The sequence below is a fragment of the Narcine bancroftii genome, chromosome 3, assembly GCF_036971445.1.
Source record: "Narcine bancroftii isolate sNarBan1 chromosome 3, sNarBan1.hap1, whole genome shotgun sequence".
Lineage (NCBI taxonomy): Eukaryota > Metazoa > Chordata > Chondrichthyes > Torpediniformes > Narcinidae > Narcine > Narcine bancroftii.
In genome coordinates, this window is record NC_091471.1 from 159,152,315 (window position 1) to 159,172,135 (window position 19,821).

Sequence of the window (19,821 nt, forward strand, 5' to 3'; positions counted from 1 at the left end):
GTTGGGGTGGTGGGAGGTACAGGAGACTGGGGTGTAGGAGACAGAAGAAGAGGGTCATCTTCTGTTCAAAGCTAATGAGGCTTGATGCTGAGTGTAGTTCCCGGGGAAGGAGTTTGGTGGCGGCACTCTCGCTGCTCGGGTATCTGTTTTCATAAAAGCAAAAATCTTCTTTCAGTGAGCAAAAACAGGTACTAATGAAGATCTTTCGTAAAAGTGAAATGGCGCAAAGCGAACTTTTGAATAGTGGTGGGTACCTGTATTCTTACTTCCTTGTTTGGCCTCTCTTGATTTTTACTTTGGCTTTGATTTCTCTTGTCAGCCATAATTGTGCTATTTTTCTTTTCAAATTTTTTTTTTTTTTTTTTGGAATATTGTTGTCTTGCCCCTTCCTAATTTCTCACAGAAACTCCAGCTCTGCTCTGCCGTTCTCCTGCCATCTCTTTTCCTATTGATGTCTTTGGTACCAATGTGCACCTCAACATCTGGCTACTCACTCTCCTGCTTGTGAATGCTGTGGACTCGATCTGAGATGTCCCTGACCCTGGCACCTAGGAGGCAACCTACTATCTGGGAGTCTGTCTTGTTCACAGAACCTCCCTGTCTATCCCCCTGACTACCAAATCCCCAATCTCCATAGCTCTCCTCTCCCCTACTCCTTTTTGAGCTGAAGGGTCAGACTCTACATCAGAGACCCGACCACTACAACTTGAGCCTGGCAGATTGTCCCATACCTCCACCTCCCCCCCCCCCCCCCCCCAACAGTATCCAAAGCAGTATGCCTATTGTTCAGAGGAATGTCCCAGGTGCTCTATGCTGACTGCCTATTCCCCTTCCCTCTTCTGACAGTCACCCAGTCACATGTCTCTTAGGTGTGACTATCTCATTATAGCTCTGTCTATCACTAACACCCCCCTCCCCTCCTCCAGCCTCCCAAATGATCCGGAGTTCATCCAGCTCCCTAACAAGGTCCATAAAGGACCCTCAGCAGAGTACATCTCTTGCAGGTATAGTCATCAGGGATACTCATGCTGTCCCAGATCTCCCACATGCTGCAACTGGAGCATATCACTGCCCTAGCTGCCATCTCCACTACCCACTCTGGGCCACTATGAAAAGATCCTACCCCAAACTCTGCAAACACTCCTTTTTATCGCTTCTCCCTGATCTATGTGTAATTCTTTCTCCTAGCGAATTTTTTGGTCTTCTAAAGTGGACATTGTCCTGATATCATTGCTGTTTTTGATATATTGCCAGTGGAATTTTCTACATCAGAGTGGCCAAACCTTTTTGGTTATGGGGCACATACAGAAAAATTAAGGAGCCATGAGCTAAATGATATTAGCCCGACAGTTTACAATCACCGTTGACTCCTTTAACTGTCCACTTAAAGCCTGTACAGAGCCAATGGCACTTATACTGGCCAGATGGAACGCACGGGGGAGAGCTGAGACTTCGTTCTCTGTAGGTCTGCACCAATGGTTGCGCTTCTTTTACAGCAGCTCCAGCAGTGCTGCCATTTTTTTCTAACCGACCATTTAAAAATGGGCAACAGTTGGCACAGAGACTGTAGTTTGCCCACGCCTGCTCTACATGTCTCTCAAAGATAGGCAATGGCTGATTTCCTGTCTCATCTGAAAGTATTGCATAGGAGTCTGAATTTCGATTGGTATGCCTGGGTATCCAGAGTAGGATTTGATTTGGCAATTGTTTCAGAAACTCTGCTGAGATTTGAGGACATTTATCCAGACTTCTTGTTCATAATATTTAAATTTAGATATAATGGCATGGTAACAGACCCGCAAGCCTGTGCTCCCCAAATGCAACAATTAATCTACAATCCCAATAAGTTTTAACACCCGAAGGAAACCCTTACAGATATAGGAAGAAGGTACAAACTCCTTACAGACCACTGGATTCAAATCCAGTCGCCGGCACTGCCATAGTATTGTGCTAACTGTGCCGTCCAAACTGAGAGGGCTGCATTTACAGGGGTAACATTTTCTATAATGTGAAATGAGGATATTCTTATCAATTCTGATAGATATAAAAGGTTCCAGGCAGTATTTAATGGAAAAAAATGTGTTCTTTGAGTCTGCAAAGATAATTTAATTAAAAAAAAAAAGAAGGGAATGGTACAAAGTAATTTATGGATGAGGAGAACTTTATGGGCCCAGGTACTAGAGTGATAGGAAAGTTAACCTTGAAAATAGCATATTTCAAAGATCTTGGTGTCTCTATTTTTGTTTGTTTCCCAACACCTATTTCTGAGTAACATCTGGGATCTACCAACAATTGTCTGATCAACTAAGTTGAGCAGCCAAATGTCATAGATGCCAAACCAGGAGTTAAAAATAACTTTTTTATTTAAGTGTGAGTTAAATATTGGGACATACATAATATTAAGGTTGAAGTTGATATAAAAAATTTTTTTGGTAAATTAATACACTATTTTAAGGGGTTAAAATGTGGGGTTTTTTTAGTGCAATAAAGCAGAATATCTCTAGGTTATTTTTTTTATATAGAGATAATGCTAAGTTTTAATCAGTTGACTGATTTCAGAAGATTACTCTGAATATGTTGGAGAAACAATGATTCTGTCCAGCCACGTAACAAGTGACAGACACTTCTGGATTTTTTTCAATGTGACTTTGTCAGTGTTCTCCAGAACCTGTGATGCTAAATGTTGACAGTTTATCATTATGATAACAAACTCAGGACCTGTTGAGTAGATATTAATTTTTATATTCCTTTTGCACTAGATGTATTTAACCAGTCATAATGGACAGCTGAAGAAAAATATGGATGAGAATGACAAAGGATGGGTAAACTGGAAGGTACAAAAAAAGCTCTCATGGATTAGTTGTGATTGATTGGTCAAATGACCATTGCTTCCACTAGTCTGTGTTCTGACTGGATATTTTGTCAGAACTTGCTGAGCAGTCCTCAAATTAGCTTAAAATCCTCCAGCACAGAATAATTTTCCTGCTGATTTCTCTTAAACCTTTGGGTCTGGTCTTCACATTTTGCTTCACTTGGGCATGTTTACTCATACCAATAGACAAGAGTGCTTGGTCTTGATTGTAAATTCTGTTTTGGAGAAGGGTGCAGATATATATTTTCAAAAGGGAAAGCCACGACAGCTATCTTGTCTTGGCTCTGAGTCCAGTTACACTTGAATTTTAAAATTCCCAACTTTGTTTTCAAATCCCAATCTTTGTAATTTTCTTTTTAATTTTTTTTAAATTTTTCACACCATGAACCATATTAATTAAAATACACACAAACATTTCTCTCTTGAATATACACAGTGTCATTTTCTCCCCTTTTTTCCCCCTCCCTCCCTCCCACCCCCCTCCAAACCCATTAAACGTTCAACATATACAATACAATAAAACCATTAAATAATGTCATCACACAATGAAAATAAACAAGAAAATTGTGTCATCTACTTTTACACACTGGGTCAGTTCATTTCGTCTTCTTCTCATTCTATCATTTTAGGGGGTGAAGTTCAGTGGTAGGCCCTCTCTGTTGCGTCCCATGTACGGTTCCCAAATTTGTTCAAATAATGTGTCTTAATTTTTAAATTGTATGTTACTTTTTCCAATGGAATACATTTATTCATTTCCATGTACCCTTGCTGTATTCTCAGGCTCTCTTCTGATTTCCAAGTTGACATTATACATTTTTTTGCTACAACTAAGGCTATCATAATAAATCTTTTTTGCGCTTCATCTAGTGTGAGGCCTAATTCTTTACTTTTATTATTTAGAAGAAAGATCTCTGGATTTTTTGGTATGTTGCTTTTTGTGATTTTTATTTAATATCTGATTTAGATCTTCCCAAAACCTTTCCACTTTCTCACATGCCCAAATTGCATATACTGTTATTCCCATTTCCTTCTTACAGTGAAAACATCTGTCTGATACTGTTGGATCCCATTTATTTAACTTTTGGGGCATGATATATAACCTGTGTAACCAATTATATTGTATCAAGCGTAACCTTGTATTTATTATATCTCTCATAGTTCCGGAGCAAAGCTTTGCCCATATTTCATTTTTTTTGTCTTTATGTTTAGATCTTGTTCCCACTTTTGTTTGGATTTGTAGCTTATTTCATCATTTTCCTTCTCTTGCAGCTTGATGAACATGTTTGTTATAAATCTTTTAATTATCATTGTAATCTTTGTAATTTCTTCAAACCTTTGCTACTCTCCCAGATCTCTGACTGTAGTGATTTTGCTCTGATGTATGTTTTGATTTTAATCACTTTGTTATTGTGTGCTGTGTCTTCAGCATTTGAGACCATAAACTCAGGAATTCAGTCTTCTTTCCATTTTTTTTGTAATACTTTATTTATCGCACTATGAACCATATCAACCAATATATTTACAGATGCATCTCTTTAAATATTCATAGTGACATTTTCTCTTTTTTCCTCCATCTTTCCATTTGGTTTGCGAACTTGCTCGCAAGCGTCAACCGATTTCGGAGTGACCATTATTCTCCCCCCCCAGCCCCCTCCAGAGAACACTATTTTCCTATACTTATAACAAAGCTCTCGCCTATTTTCTCTTTTTCCCCCTTCTCTTATCCATCTTTAAATCTTTATATACATTATCTTTACTTTATATTTTAACATATTTTTGAATATTTTCTTGCCGGTCATCCTTCTTGTCACTCCTCCTCCTCTCTTCTCCTGTCCTGAAAATGTTCAGCAAATTCTTGGGCATTTTTTGGGTCTGAGAAGCGTCTATTCCGTTCCCCAGGAATAAATACTTTGAGTACTGCTGGATGTCTTAATATAAAGTTATACCCTTTCTTCCATAAGATTGTTTTCGCCGTGTTGAATTCCTTCCTCTTCTTTAAAAGTTCGAAGCTTATGTCCGCGTTTATTAAAAAAAAAATAATAATTTTTTGTCTCTTATATTCCAACGGCATATTGTCTTCTCTAACCTTCTTTCTTGCCTGCTCCAGTATGTTTTCTCTTAACGTATATCTTAGAAATTTTAACAATATGGATCTCGATTTTTGATGTGGTGGCAGTTTCGGTACTAGCCCTCTGTATGCCCTTTCGATTTCTATTTCTTCATGTGAATCTGTCATTCCCACCACCTTTGGGATTCATCCTTTTGTAAATTCCTTCATATCTGACCTTTGCCTTCTTTCAGGCCCACTATTTTTATGTTTCGCCTACTGTAGTTTTCCAATACGTCAATTTTTTGTGACAATAAATCTTGTGTCTCTTTAATTTTTTTTCGCTCTCTTCCAACTTCCCTTTTAAATCATTTATCTCTATTTCTACAGCAGCTTCTCGTTCCTCCACATTTTCTACTCTTTTCCCTATTTCAGTCATGACCAACTCTAAGCTTTGCATTCTGTTTTCAGTTCTTTTCATTTTTCATTTGATTGCACTAAATTCTAATGATAGCCATTCTTTTTAATTTGATGTACATGTTTGTTATAAATCTTTTAATTATCATTGTAATCTTTGTAATTTCTTCAGACCTTTGCTACTCTCCCAGATCTCTGACTGTAGTGATTTTGCTCTGATGTATGTTTTGATTTTAATCACTTTGTTATTGTGTGCTGTGTCTTCAGCATTTGAGACCATAAACTCAGGAATTCAGTCAGTGTTCTTCGAAAAAGGCTTTATCTAAACTTTGTCCTTCTATTTTACCTTCTTCTGTCCTTAGAAGAAGAGGAGGAAGAAGACCAAGAATTTCAGTGTCTGTATCTCTGTGTGTCTGTATCTCTGTGTGTCTGTATCTCTGTGTGTCTGTATCTCTGTGTGTCTGTATCTCTGTGTGTCTGTATCTCTGTGTGTCTGTATCTCTGTGTGTCTGTATCTCTGTGTGTCTGTATCTCTGTGTGTCTGTATCTCTGTGTGTCTGTATCTCTGTGTGTCTGTATCGCTGTGTGTCTGTATCGCTGTGTGTCTGTATCGCTGTGTGTCTGTATCGCTGTGTGTCTGTATCGCTGTGTGTCTGTATCGCTGTGTGTCTGTATCGCTGTGTGTCTGTATCGCTGTGTGTCTGTATCGCTGTGTGTCTGTGTCGCTGTGTGTCTGTGTCGCTGTGTGTCTGTGTCGCTGTGTGTCTGTGTCGCTGTGTGTCTGTGTCGCTGTGTGTCTGTGTCGCTGTGTGTCTGTGTCGCTGTGTGTCTGTGTCGCTGTGTGTCTGTGTCGCTGTGTGTCTGTGTCGCTGTGTGTCTGTGTCGCTGTGTGTCTGTGTCGCTGTGTGTCTGTGTCGCTGTGTGTCTGTGTCGCTGTGTGTCTGTGTCGCTGTGTGTCTGTGTCGCTGTGTGTCTGTGTCGCTGTGTGTCTGTGTCGCTGTGTGTCTGTGTCGCTGTGTGTCTGTGTCGCTGTGTGTCTGTGTCGCTGTGTGTCTGTGTCGCTGTGTGTCTGTGTCGCTGTGTGTCTGTGTCGCTGTGTGTCTGTGTCGCTGTGTGTCTGTGTCGCTGTGTGTCTGTGTCGCTGTGTGTCTGTGTCGCTGTGTGTCTGTGTCGCTGTGTGTCTGTGTCGCTGTGTGTCTGTGTCGCTGTGTGTCTGTGTCGCTGTGTGTCTGTGTCGCTGTGTGTCTGTGTCGCTGTGTGTCTGTGTCGCTGTGTGTCTGTGTCGCTGTGTGTCTGTGTCGCTGTGTGTCTGTGTCGCTGTGTGTCTGTGTCGCTGTGTGTCTGTGTCGCTGTGTGTCTGTGTCGCTGTGTGTCTGTGTCGCTGTGTGTCTGTGTCGCTGTGTGTCTGTGTCGCTGTGTGTCTGTGTCGCTGTGTGTCTGTGTCGCTGTGTGTCTGTGTCGCTGTGTGTCTGTGTCGCTGTGTGTCTGTGTCGCTGTGTGTCTGTGTCGCTGTGTGTCTGTGTCGCTGTGTGTCTGTGTCGCTGTGTGTCTGTGTCGCTGTGTGTCTGTGTCGCTGTGTGTCTGTGTCGCTGTGTGTCTGTGTCGCTGTGTGTCTGTGTCGCTGTGTGTCTGTGTCGCTGTGTGTCTGTGTCGCTGTGTGTCTGTGTCGCTGTGTGTCTGTGTCGCTGTGTGTCTGTGTCGCTGTGTGTCTGTGTCGCTGTGTGTCTGTGTCGCTGTGTGTCTGTGTCGCTGTGTGTCTGTGTCGCTGTGTGTCTGTGTCGCTGTGTGTCTGTGTCGCTGTGTGTCTGTGTCGCTGTGTGTCTGTGTCGCTGTGTGTCTGTGTCGCTGTGTGTCTGTGTCGCTGTGTGTCTGTGTCGCTGTGTGTCTGTGTCGCTGTGTGTCTGTGTCGCTGTGTGTCTGTGTCGCTGTGTGTCTGTGTCGCTGTGTGTCTGTGTCGCTGTGTGTCTGTGTCGCTGTGTGTCTGTGTCGCTGTGTGTCTGTGTCGCTGTGTGTCTGTGTCGCTGTGTGTCTGTGTCGCTGTGTGTCTGTGTCGCTGTGTGTCTGTGTCGCTGTGTGTCTGTGTCGCTGTGTGTCTGTGTCGCTGTGTGTCTGTGTCGCTGTGTGTCTGTGTCGCTGTGTGTCTGTGTCGCTGTGTGTCTGTGTCGCTGTGTGTCTGTGTCGCTGTGTGTCTGTGTCGCTGTGTGTCTGTGTCGCTGTGTGTCTGTGTCGCTGTGTGTCTGTGTCGCTGTGTGTCTGTGTCGCTGTGTGTCTGTGTCGCTGTGTGTCTGTGTCGCTGTGTGTCTGTGTCGCTGTGTGTCTGTGTCGCTGTGTGTCTGTGTCGCTGTGTGTCTGTGTCGCTGTGTGTCTGTGTCGCTGTGTGTCTGTGTCGCTGTGTGTCTGTGTCGCTGTGTGTCTGTGTCGCTGTGTGTCTGTGTCGCTGTGTGTCTGTGTCGCTGTGTGTCTGTGTCGCTGTGTGTCTGTGTCGCTGTGTGTCTGTGTCGCTGTGTGTCTGTGTCGCTGTGTGTCTGTGTCGCTGTGTGTCTGTGTCGCTGTGTGTCTGTGTCGCTGTGTGTCTGTGTCGCTGTGTGTCTGTGTCGCTGTGTGTCTGTGTCGCTGTGTGTCTGTGTCGCTGTGTGTCGCTGTGTGTCGCTGTGTGTCGCTGTGTGTCGCTGTGTGTCGCTGTGTGTCGCTGTGTGTCGCTGTGTGTCGCTGTGTGTCGCTGTGTGTCGCTGTGTGTCGCTGTGTGTCGCTGTGTGTCGCTGTGTGTCGCTGTGTGTCGCTGTGTGTCGCTGTGTGTCGCTGTGTGTCGCTGTGTGTCGCTGTGTGTCGCTGTGTGTCGCTGTGTGTCGCTGTGTGTCGCTGTGTGTCGCTGTGTGTCGCTGTGTGTCGCTGTGTGTCGCTGTGTGTCGCTGTGTGTCGCTGTGTGTCGCTGTGTGTCGCTGTGTGTCGCTGTGTGTCGCTGTGTGTCGCTGTGTGTCGCTGTGTGTCGCTGTGTGTCGCTGTGTGTCGCTGTGTGTCGCTGTGTGTCGCTGTGTGTCGCTGTGTGTCGCTGTGTGTCGCTGTGTGTCGCTGTGTGTCGCTGTGTGTCGCTGTGTGTCGCTGTGTGTCGCTGTGTGTCGCTGTGTGTCGCTGTGTGTCGCTGTGTGTCGCTGTGTGTCGCTGTGTGTCGCTGTGTGTCGCTGTGTGTCGCTGTGTGTCGCTGTGTGTCGCTGTGTGTCGCTGTGTGTCGCTGTGTGTCGCTGTGTGTCGCTGTGTGTCGCTGTGTGTCGCTGTGTGTCGCTGTGTGTCGCTGTGTGTCGCTGTGTGTCGCTGTGTGTCGCTGTGTGTCGCTGTGTGTCGCTGTGTGTCGCTGTGTGTCGCTGTGTGTCGCTGTGTGTCGCTGTGTGTCGCTGTGTGTCGCTGTGTGTCGCTGTGTGTCGCTGTGTGTCGCTGTGTGTCGCTGTGTGTCGCTGTGTGTCGCTGTGTGTCGCTGTGTGTCGCTGTGTGTCGCTGTGTGTCGCTGTGTGTCGCTGTGTGTCGCTGTGTGTCGCTGTGTGTCGCTGTGTGTCGCTGTGTGTCGCTGTGTGTCGCTCTGTGTCGCTCTGTGTCGCTGTGTGTCGCTCTGTGCCGCTGTGTGCCGCTCTGTGCCGCTCTGTGCCGCTCTGTGCCGCTCTGTGCCGCTCTGTGCCGCTCTGTGCCGCTCTGTGCCGCTCTGTGCCGCTCTGTGCCGCTCTGTGCCGCTCTGTGCCGCTGTGTGTCTTCATCCTTCTCTGGTGAGCTGCTTCTGTTGTTGGGCCTCCTGCCGTAGGTCATCCCCCTGCCAATCACCCCGTTGCTGCTCGCCCTCTTCCAGCCCTTCATTCTCTTTCTCACCACTCTTCTTTTCTTTCTTGCTTGCTTCCCCCAGCCGAACGCCCCGATACTGGGCGTCTCTCAGCTGGCCGCTCTTCATCTGAGTTCCCCTCCTGCCAGCGTTAAACTTTTCTTTTACTTGCGCAGTTGCGCACCTAATTCTTGGCTCTGCGAGCCATTTTTGTAGTCCGCTGGTCGTGAGGACACTGCTCCTTTGGGGACTCACCAACACCGGAGATCGGCCGCTCCTCTCCACGGTGGCTCTCTGCTCCAACGTGCAGTTAAGGCCTTCTTCTCTTCTTTCTTCTCCTGTGCTTTTCCTCCTTCCCTTTTCACTGTTAATCTTACTTTTTCTCTTTTGGGTGCCATCTTCTGTCTCTTCTCTGTAACTTTATCTTTTTCTTCCTGTATTGAGCTTGTATGTTTATTGGGCTCTGTTTTTTCACACTATTTTTCTTTTCTCTGGAGAGGGCTGGTTCCACCCGACCAGCCACTACTCCATCACGTGACTCCCTTTCTTCTTCTTTCCATTCTTGACCCATTTCAAGATGCTGCTAAAAACCAAACTCTTTAACCAAACGTCATCAACTATCCTAATATTTTTGATTATGGCTTGGAGAAAATTTTGCATGATGTAACTCCTGTGAAGTGCATTGGGACATTTTATAATGCCAAAAGATATTATTGTAACTTGATGTTGCAGTAATGTCTTGCTTTGTTGTATTTTTTTTTCAGGGAATCACTGTTACTGCAAAGCATTTCATTGAAGTAATAAAGAATGAAGATCTGGTTTATCTCACTTCTGATTCCCCTAACATGCTTAATGAGCTGGATGCAAGCAAAGCTTATGTCATTGGTGGCTTGGTGGACCATAATCACCACAAGGTAAAGTGCAACATCCGTACCTTTAAAGCCAACATTAATTGAGATTGAGATTGGTGTACTTGTCCATGAATCACAAAGGATAGTTTGTAGATGCAACAGGTAATCAAGTGTAGGTGAATGGGATGTTGGCCCTCATTGCTAAAGGGATTAAGTTCAAAGCAGGGAGGGTCTGTAACAACTGTACAGGGTACTGGTGAGGCTGCACTTGAAGTGTTGCGTTTAATTCTGGTTGCCTTACTTGAGAAAAGCTGGACTAACTTTGGAGGCGATGTAGAGGTTAATTCTGGAAATGGGGTTAGCTTATAAAGAGAGATTGAGAAGCCTGAAAATTAGAATGATGGGGTGGGGACTTTTCAAATTATGAAAGGAACACATAATATAGAAGCAGGGAGCTGTTTCCACTGGTGGATGAGACTAAAACTAGTGAACATAAGAAGATTAGGGGGTGGATAAGGAGGAACTGCTTCTCCCAGAGAGTTCAAGTTTGTCATCTGATTGTACCAGTACAACCTGATGAAATGGCGTTCTCTGGTCCATGGTACAGAACAGTATAAACATATTTATAGATATAACACATATATAGACCAATGATACATATACACAGTACATATGTGTATGTATATTAAAATAAATATTATCAGTAAATAGTAGCATCGTGGAGAGTTGTTTTAGCAGTTCACCAGGAGTCTTTCTATTCATGGGAAAAGCCATTCCTCAGCTTTTCAACTTCTGTATCTTTTTCTTGACGGGAGTAGCTAGAAGATACTGCGAGCGAGGACAGAGATATGGGTCCTCCTGGATTTTGCGAGCCCTCTAAACAACAATCCCAGTAAATTACATCATTAGGGAGAGGAAGATCCCAGTGATCCTCTCTGCTATTTTTATGGTCCTGTGGATTAACCTCCAATCTGATGCTTTCCAGCAACTGTACCACACTGTGATGCAGCTGGCCAGGATGCCCTCGATAGAGCTCCTGTGGAAAGTTGACGGAATGGTGGCCCTCAACCTTCTAAGGAAGTCCTGTTGCACCTTCTTGACAAGTGAGGAGATGTTGTATATCCAGGATAGGTCACCTCTTAAGTGGACTTCGAGGAACTTGGTGCTTTTCACTCTCTAGTTCCAAGCTATTAATGAGTGGTGGAGGGTGGTCGTCCTTAATCCTACTGGAGTCCACAGTCATCTCATTCATCTTGTCCACTTTGAGACTCAGATTGTTATTCTCACATCATTTCACAAGATTTTCCACCTCTTTACTGTTTTGCGATCCAAGATGGTGACACGACTGCAGCTCACAGTGACCTCTCCGGACACTGGTGTTACATTTACCTAAGTAGGTGCCGTGAAGGAACACTGAAATGAATCGAGGACGGTCTCTGGAACGATGGGGAACAGGAAAGGCAATGCTGGAGACATCACAAAAGAAGCAGATCTCTTGAAGTTGTTGAGGTCTGACTTGAATGGCTGGTGCTGGCGGTAGAGAGCTCATTGGTCACGAATTAACCCACAGTGTCGGGGATGGTGGTGCAGTGAGCAGAGTAGGTGGAGAAAGCTGGAGTACCTCAAGGCTGAAGTCAGCAGGGCAGCGGCCGGCAGCCTCAAGGTGAGGGCCTTCTGCATTGCTGGTGGCACCATCCTGTTGGTTGGAAGAACAGTGAAGAGTTAAGGAATTAGCCTGAGTGTTTGGAACGGTGGGCACCCATGACGGGCGTGTCAGCCGGGAATGCGGGTATAGCAGCACCCAATGCCGGGGCCAAGGTGCCGAGGAACTGTAGACTGAGGGGAATTTCCCTGAAAAATAGGCTGGAGGACTTGCGCTACCATCTGTGGCCCGGTAGTCGTTGGAAACCGCGGAAGGCTGCAGCACCCTCTGGACGGGGGAGTGGCAACTGTTTAGCCAGGAGTCACTTTATGCTGATTTGGACATTGCTATCCTATCTTACTGAGCTCATGCACTGGCTTCGGTCTATAAACCTGTTCCGTTCACCATTATTTTGTACATTCTGATGAGTAATTTGTTTTAAAGTTAAATCTAATGTAAGGGATAAAATTGTAAGTGGGAGGCTGGGATAAGATGGTGGTTCAAGATGGCTGCGCGGCAGTTGCTTGCAGCTGCCTCTTGCTACGGTGCCATTTTACCCACTTCTTTGTTTGGTCTTGTGTATAGTATTTGTTATTAAGTAACACCTTGTCCTGGAGAAATGCATTTTCCTTTTTATGACTGTTTTACGGTTTTAAAAATTACAATAAATTCTGACTGACTCATTGTTGCTGATCAGGCCATCGTGTCATTCTGCAAACTTGATGACTGTTGGAGCTGGATTTGACATTGCAGCATGAACAGAAACGGGCTGAGCACAGTGATCAATGTGATGGTGCTCAACGTTCTGCTGCCAGCCTGGACAGACTCTGGTCTTTTTGTGAGGAAGTCCAAAATCCATTTACAGAGAGAGGTGCTGAAGTCGATGAACAGCAGCCTGGTATATGAGGCATTGTTCTCCAGGTGGGTCAGCACGGAGTTGAGGGAAAAAGCTATAGCGTCATCAGTGGAACAGTTCTGTCTGTGGGAAAATTGAAATGAGTCCTATGTCTCTAGGAGGTGTGTTTTGATATGTACCATTACCAGATACTTGAAGCATTTCATGATGGTGGAGGTCAGTGCCACTGAGCGGTAATCGTTGAGACCTGTTACTGTCATCCTCTTTGGCACTGGGATGATGGTGGCTACCTTAAAACCTGTGGGGAAGATGGACTGCTGCAATGATGTAAGGAACGTCCATCAGTTGGTCTGCACAGTCCTTCAGAACCTGACCGGATATGTTGTCTGGACCCCACTGCCTTGTGTGGGTTCACTCTAGATAGGATTCTCCTCATCTTGGCTGTGGCTATGCGAGAAGCCTATTCTTCAGGGGGAGATGGAGCTGTCAGGGACTGAGAGATCGGAACTGTGAATGAGAAGAGGAGCAATGAAAATACAGCAGAAGAGGTCGGTGCTTGTTTAAATTTCTCCACTGACCAATTAGCTGTAGGCATTAAAAAGAGGAGAACCTCAAGCAGAACAGCCAGTCTGTGAGTAGCCCATTATAGTAGTGGGGATTTAGAGGTTTGGCTCAAGAGGCTTGGCTCAGTGCAGGAATAGGAATTTAGAGGCTTTGACTCGAGAGGCTTGGCTCAAAGCAGGAGTGGAGATTTAGGGGCTTTGGTTTGAGAGGCATGGCTCAGTGTAGGAGTGGGGATTGAGAGGCTTTGGTTCAAGAGGCTTCAAAGAGCAGAAGCTGAGGATGTATAATAGATAAGGTCAGGTAAGATCTTTGCATAGTAACAAAGAGTAGGTAGTGGAGATAGCAGCAAGGACAATGGAATACTCTAATTGCAGGATGTGGGAAATCTGGGAGAGCACAATTATCCCTGATAACTTCACCTGCAAGATGTGCATCCGGCTGTTTTAGGGAGCTGGAGCTGGATGAACTTTGGATCATTCGGGAGGCAGGGCAAGTGATAGACAGAAGCTATAAGGAGAGAGTTACAGCCAAAAGCCAAGAGACAGATAATTTGTTGGCTGTTAGGAGAGGGAAGGGGAATAGCACCTCTATGGCTGTTCCCCCTCAACAATAAGTATAATGTTTTGGATACTGTTTGGGGGTGGGGAGGAGGAGATGATATACCAGGGACAAGTTGTGGTTGTCAGGTTTTTGGCACGGAGTCTGGCCCTTCAGCTAAGAAGGGAAGGGGAAGAAGAGGAGAGCAAAAGTGATTGAGGATTCGATGTTGGGCAAATAGTTAGGCTCCCAGATGACATATTGCCTCCCACGTGCCAGGATCAGGGACATCTCAGATCAAGTCTGCAGCATTCTCAAGTGGAAGGGTGAGCAATCAGATGTTGTGATCCACATTGTTACCAATAACATAGATTGGATTAAGGATGAGGTCCTGAAGAGAGAATATAGAGAATGGAAAAGCCAGACCTCAAGGGTGGTAATCTTACTGCCAGTGAGGGTAGGAATAGGAAATTGTGGCAGATGAATGTGTGGCTGAAGTTGGTTCACAGGGCAGGGGTTCAGATTTATGGATCGTTAGGATCTCTTCTGGGAAGGTATGACTTGTACAAAAAGGATGGGCTCCACCTGAACTGGAGAGGGACCAATATCCTTGGAGGCAGGTTTGTTACAGCTGTTGGGTAGAGTTTAAACTAGTTTGGGAAGGAGGAAGGGAGAATGTGAGGGCAGAAGATAGGTTAGAAGGTGGAAAAGTTGATTCAGTGTGTTGTGGGTTTGTGAGGAAGGACAGACAGGATAGGGACCATAAAGTAGTCAATTGGAGAATTTGAAATGTATCTATTTCAATGCAAGGAGTATTAGGACTAAAGATTAACTTAGAGCATGGATTAGTACATGGAATTATAATGATATAGCTGTAACGGAGACATGACTGATGCAAGGACAGGATTACCAGGTACTGGGATTTAGATGCTTTAATATAACTGCAGAAAGGGAGGACACTATGGAGGGACTGTCTTCTGAGTTAGTGTAGGTGGAAGTCAGAATCAGGAAGGGAGCAATCACTGTATTGGGAGTAATCTATTGTCCCCAAATAGCGCTTGGGATACCGAGGAACAGATAAGTAGGCAAATTTTAGAATGATGTGAAATAACACAAGTTGTTGTTGTGAGAGATTTCAACATCCCAAATATTGACTGGCACCTCCTTACTGCAAGAGGGAGTGATTGGACAGAATTTGTCAGGTGTGTCCAGGAAGGATTCCTGACAAGAATAAAAGCAGACCAAATAATAGTGTTTAATTGGGGAAGGGCTAATTATGATGGGATGAGGCAAGAACTAGGGAGAGTAAATTAAGAATAGATTTTCTTGGGGGGAAAAAGCACAGAAGTAATGTGGAAGACCACTTGCCTGGGATTCTGTTCCACTGAGACAGGGAAAAGATGGTTGACAAAACAGTTGAGGCAGCTAGTTAAGAAGAAGGAAGCATAAATTAGATTTTGCATTAGGGAGGGAAGAAATTGCAGGTCATTAGCAATGATCTTTGCATCCACCTTGGCCACAGGGGAGATACTGCAGGATTGGAGAATAGCAATGTGGTTCCCTTATTTAAAAAATGTAATGAGGAGAATTCAGTGAGTCTTGCGTCAGTGGTGGACAAACTATTGGAGAGGATTCTTAAGGATGAGATTCATGAGCATTTAGAGAAGTACAATCCTGGGGATAAGTAAATATGATTTTGTGAGGGGAAGGCTTTGCCTCACAGGCCTAATTGAGTTTTTTGAGGCAGTAACAAAAGAAATTGATGAAGATAAGGTGATGCATGTGATGTATATGGACTCGTTCAGAAACTCGTAAGGCATGGGATCCATAGAACTTTGGCTATGTGGATTCAGAATTAGCTTGCCTGTAGAAAGTGGAGGGTAGTCATGGATGGATAGTATTCTGCCTGGGGGTCTGTGACCAGTGGAGTTCCCCTAGGGATCTGTTCAGGGATCCCTGCTCTGAATTTTATAAATGACCTAGATGACGAAGCAGAAGGATGGGTCAGTAAATCTGCAAATGATTCAATGGTTGGAGATGTTGTGGATAGTGTTAGGGCTGCACAGTTAGCATAGTGGTTAACACCACACTGTTACAGTGTCAGCGATTGGTACCTGGGTTTGAATCCCATGCTGTCTGTAAGGCATTTGTACGTTCTCTCCACGTCTGCATGGGTTTCCTTAGGGGGCTCCGGTTTCCTTCCATCATTAAAAAAAACATAATGGGGGCTGTAGGTCAATTGGGTGTAATTGGGAAGCACAGGCTCATGGACCAAAAGGGCTGGTGACCATGCTGTATGTCTAAATTAAAAATTAAAGGTTGTCATAGGTTAAAACAGGATGCAAAGTTGGGTGGAAAAGTGGCAGGTGGAGTTCAATTTGGATAAGTGTGAGGTGATGCATTTTGGAAGGTCAAACCTGAAGGCAGAATACATGATTGTAGGATACTTGACATTATGGAATAACTTGGGGTCCAAATCTATAGTTCTATCAAGGTTGCCATGCAGATTGATAGGGCAGTTAAGAAATCTTTTGGTATGCTAAGCTTCATTAGTTGGGGGATTGAGTTTAGGAGTTGTGAGGTAACATTATAGCTCTATAAATCTCTGGCGAGACCACGCAGAATATTGTGTTCAATTCTGGTCACCTCATTACAAGAAAAATGTGGAAGCTTTGGTGATGGTACAGAACCCAGGATGTTGCCTGAATTGGAAAATGTGACTTAGAAGGCAAGGTTAGCAGAGTTGGGGCTTTTCTCTTTGGAATGAAGAAGGATGAGAGGTGAATTACTAAAGGTCTACAAGATTACAAGAGTCATAGATAAGGTAGACAGTACTTTCTTACCAGGTCAGGAGTAGCAAACACCAAAGGATATCTGTACAAACTGAAGGGAGGGAAGTTTAGGGAAGACATCAAGGATAAGTTTTTTTTTTTACACAGAGTTGTTGGGTGCCTGGAATGCATTACTAGGAATGGTGGTGGAGGCTGGAACAATAGGGGCATTTAAGAGACTCTTAGAAAGGCACATGGATGAAAGAAAAATAGAGGGTTATAAGGTTGGGAGAGGTTTTTATCATGGTAGGTATATATGGGTCAGCACAACATTGTGGGCTGAAGGGCCTGTGCTGTAATGTTCTTTGGCGTCAGCCTGTTCTTCTCATGGAACCATGTGTGGAAGATGTTCAGTCTCTCCAGAAGGGAGGTGTCCTTGTTGTTGACTTGCAAGGTTGTATTGTGATCTGTATATTGTTTAGATACCTTGCCACATGCACCTCGTGTTGCCAGTGTCAGTCAGCTGATTATGGATCCTCTGAGCATACCCAGACTTTGCCTTCTGGATTACACGGAGATGTTCAGCCCTGGCTGATCTTAATGCTAATTTGTCTCCTGTCCAGAAGACTGCATCTCAAGATCTGAGAAGTGCATTGATCTCTGCCAACCATGGTTTTCAATTAGCATTGTGGTGTAGCATTTGATCTCCTTTTCATTCTTGATGCACTTGCTAATGTAGCCTATCACTGAGCTCATGTACTCATCGATGTTTACGTAGCTGTTGTAGGTGAATGCCTCTCAGAAACAACTCCAATCCTTGGCCTCGAAGCAGTCTTGTAGCACTACTGTGCCTCCCCCACCCCGGCCACATCTTGGTCTCCCTGCAGTCTGACTTTGTTCATTTATCCAATGGTCTGTATGCCAAGGTTAGTAGGATGGATATGTGATTCATGTATCCAAGGTGGGAGCTTTATAAACACCAGGAATGTTAGTGTACATTCAATCTAGGGTGTTTTCTTGTCTGGTGTCGAAATGATTCTGTTGAAACCATAATAGTTTTCAGGTTGATGTGTTTAAAGTTGCCAGCTACAATCACACAACCTTCAAGGTGAAATGTCTGGGCTTCACAGTTGGCACCATAAAGTTCTTTCATGGCTTCACCCTCATTTGTCGAAGGCGGAATGTAAACTGTGGCAATCAGCATAAACATGAATTCCCTGGGTCTGTATTTTACCACCAGGTACTCTTGTGCACCAGTTCTCACTGATGTAAATGCACACACCCCTCCTCAAGTCTAGCCAGAAGCAGCAGCATCTCCGTTTGCCTGAAAGGAGAGAAGACCATCTAGATGGATTGCTGAATCTGGAATGGTGTCCTGGAGCCACACTTGTGTAAGGACCAGAGCACAGCAGCCTTGTCGTTCTTTCTAGTTCAGATGCAGCCTTAAGTAATCCATTTTTTTTCTCAAGCAGTCTACATTTGTGAATTGGGCTATAGGGGGTGCAGGTTTGAATGGGTTAACTCAGTCTAATCCTGATGCCAGCCTGCTTGCCATGCTTCTGTCTTCTGACAGCCTCCCATGCATCTCCAGTGATCTGCTCCACAGATTACTGCAGTCTGGCTCACTTCATTCAGTAAGTTAAAACTGCTCAATAACTTAGTAGTCCAATTCTCCAGTTTGAAAGTCCAAATCGTATTTCTTTTTCTGTTTTTTTTCTCAATTATAGAAAATACATGTTGGATAGGAAATTTTATCATTATACAGAGCTGACATGACTGGTGTGAACTTCTTTTTTTTTTGTAATATATCTGTGGAATCCTCTGCCAAAGAAGTAAAGGAAGTTTCCTCTTTGAATGTATTTTAAGACACAGATAGTCTTTTTGAATAGTAGGATAACTAAGGGTTGTGGGGAACAGACGAGTTTGCGGAGATTTGGCATGACGTCGAAAACCTTGGCAAACTTATACACGTATGTCGTGGAAAATGTGCTGATTGGCTGCATCACTGCCTGATGTGGGAGCACCACTACCTTTGAGCAGAGAACCCTGAAAAAGGCACTGGACACAGCCCAGCATTGAGAAAATCTACATGGAACACTTCCATCAGAGAGCAGCAACAATCATCAAGGATCCACGCCACTGGGGCATGGTCATGCGAAAGAACTAGCAGACATGTCTTGGATGAGCTCTCCTTAGAGTTTTAAAAAGACGGTTTAAAAGTTTAAAGTTAAGAATTTTTTCACTGTGGATGAACAAAATGAACAGTTAAGAAGCCGAGACATCAAAAACCTATATCGGAGGAGACGCCAACTCAAGCATGAACATTTTTTTAAACTTTATTTATTTAAAAGATCATTAGTAATCATACAGCATACATTCCATATAGACAATTTTATATAAGTGTATATATTTTTTTTAAAAACAGGGAAAAAAAAGACCTCACCCACCCTCCCACCCCATCAGCCAGCTCTCTTAAGGAGAGCCAAAAATATATAAACAGAAACTAAGAATATATAATAAATCAAAATACATCTAAATGCATATATTCCAAATATGGTAACCACTTATTAACAAAAAAATTATCATGCAGATCATATGTAATTTTTTCCATAACATTACAAGCTTTCAATTCATTATGTCATCGCATTATATTAATCACTATATTATCTTTCCATGTACTTGCTACATATTTTCGAGCTACAGAAAATGCTAAGCGTACAAAAGCAATTTGAAATTTATCCAACCCTTTAAAGGAATAATATCCCATTAAAAAAATAGATGGATCTAGTGGTAACTTAATGTCATATAGTTTTTCCAAAGTTAACCTAATTTCTTGCCAAAATGGTTGTACATAAACACAAGACCAAACAGCATGTAAAAAAAGAAAAAGTACTGGTACATACACCACATCTAAAACAAGAGTCTGAATTACTAAAACCATATTTTTTCAATTTCTCTGGTGTTAAATGCAACTGATGTAAAAAGTTATAATTAACCATTCCATACCGCTCATGCATCAATTTAGTAACACTGTCATGACACATATCTGCCCAATAGTCTTCAGGAAAAACAAAGGCTAAATCATTTTCCCATTTAAGCTTAGACTTCTCCCATTCCGGTTTATCCATATTGTCTTGTAATACTTGGTACATAACAGAAATATAACCCTTTTTGGTATAGAAGAAATCAAAGACTCGAATTCTGTCAATATAGGTAAAATCATCTCTCTACCGTACATATCTTTCACCAAAGCTCGAAGTTGATAATAAACAAACAAAGAATTTTCAGCAATATCAAAAAGCTCTTTCAATTGATTAAAAGAAAGAAACTGTCTTTCTACAAAACAATCCTGTAACATCTTTATACCCTTAGAGTCCCAACTCTTTAAATGATTATTAAACATTGAAAAAGGAATAAGCTGATTGATATATCTTTCTTTGGCTTGGCTTCGCGGACGAAGAT

At 43.8% G+C, this 19,821-nt stretch overlaps 1 protein-coding gene across 5 annotated transcripts in view; it reads left to right on the forward strand.

Moving 5' to 3' along the window:
• Positions 1-19,821, forward strand: part of LOC138757775 (tRNA methyltransferase 10 homolog A-like) — a 62,285-nt gene that overhangs the window by 17,627 nt on the left and 24,837 nt on the right. For all 5 annotated transcript variants that reach the window (XM_069925638.1, XM_069925640.1, XM_069925641.1 and 2 more), the window contains 2 exons: positions 2,760-2,834; positions 9,903-10,052. In XM_069925638.1, the coding sequence (XP_069781739.1) occupies positions 2,760-2,834; positions 9,903-10,052 (225 nt within the window). The remainder of the gene's footprint in view (positions 1-2,759; positions 2,835-9,902; positions 10,053-19,821) is intronic.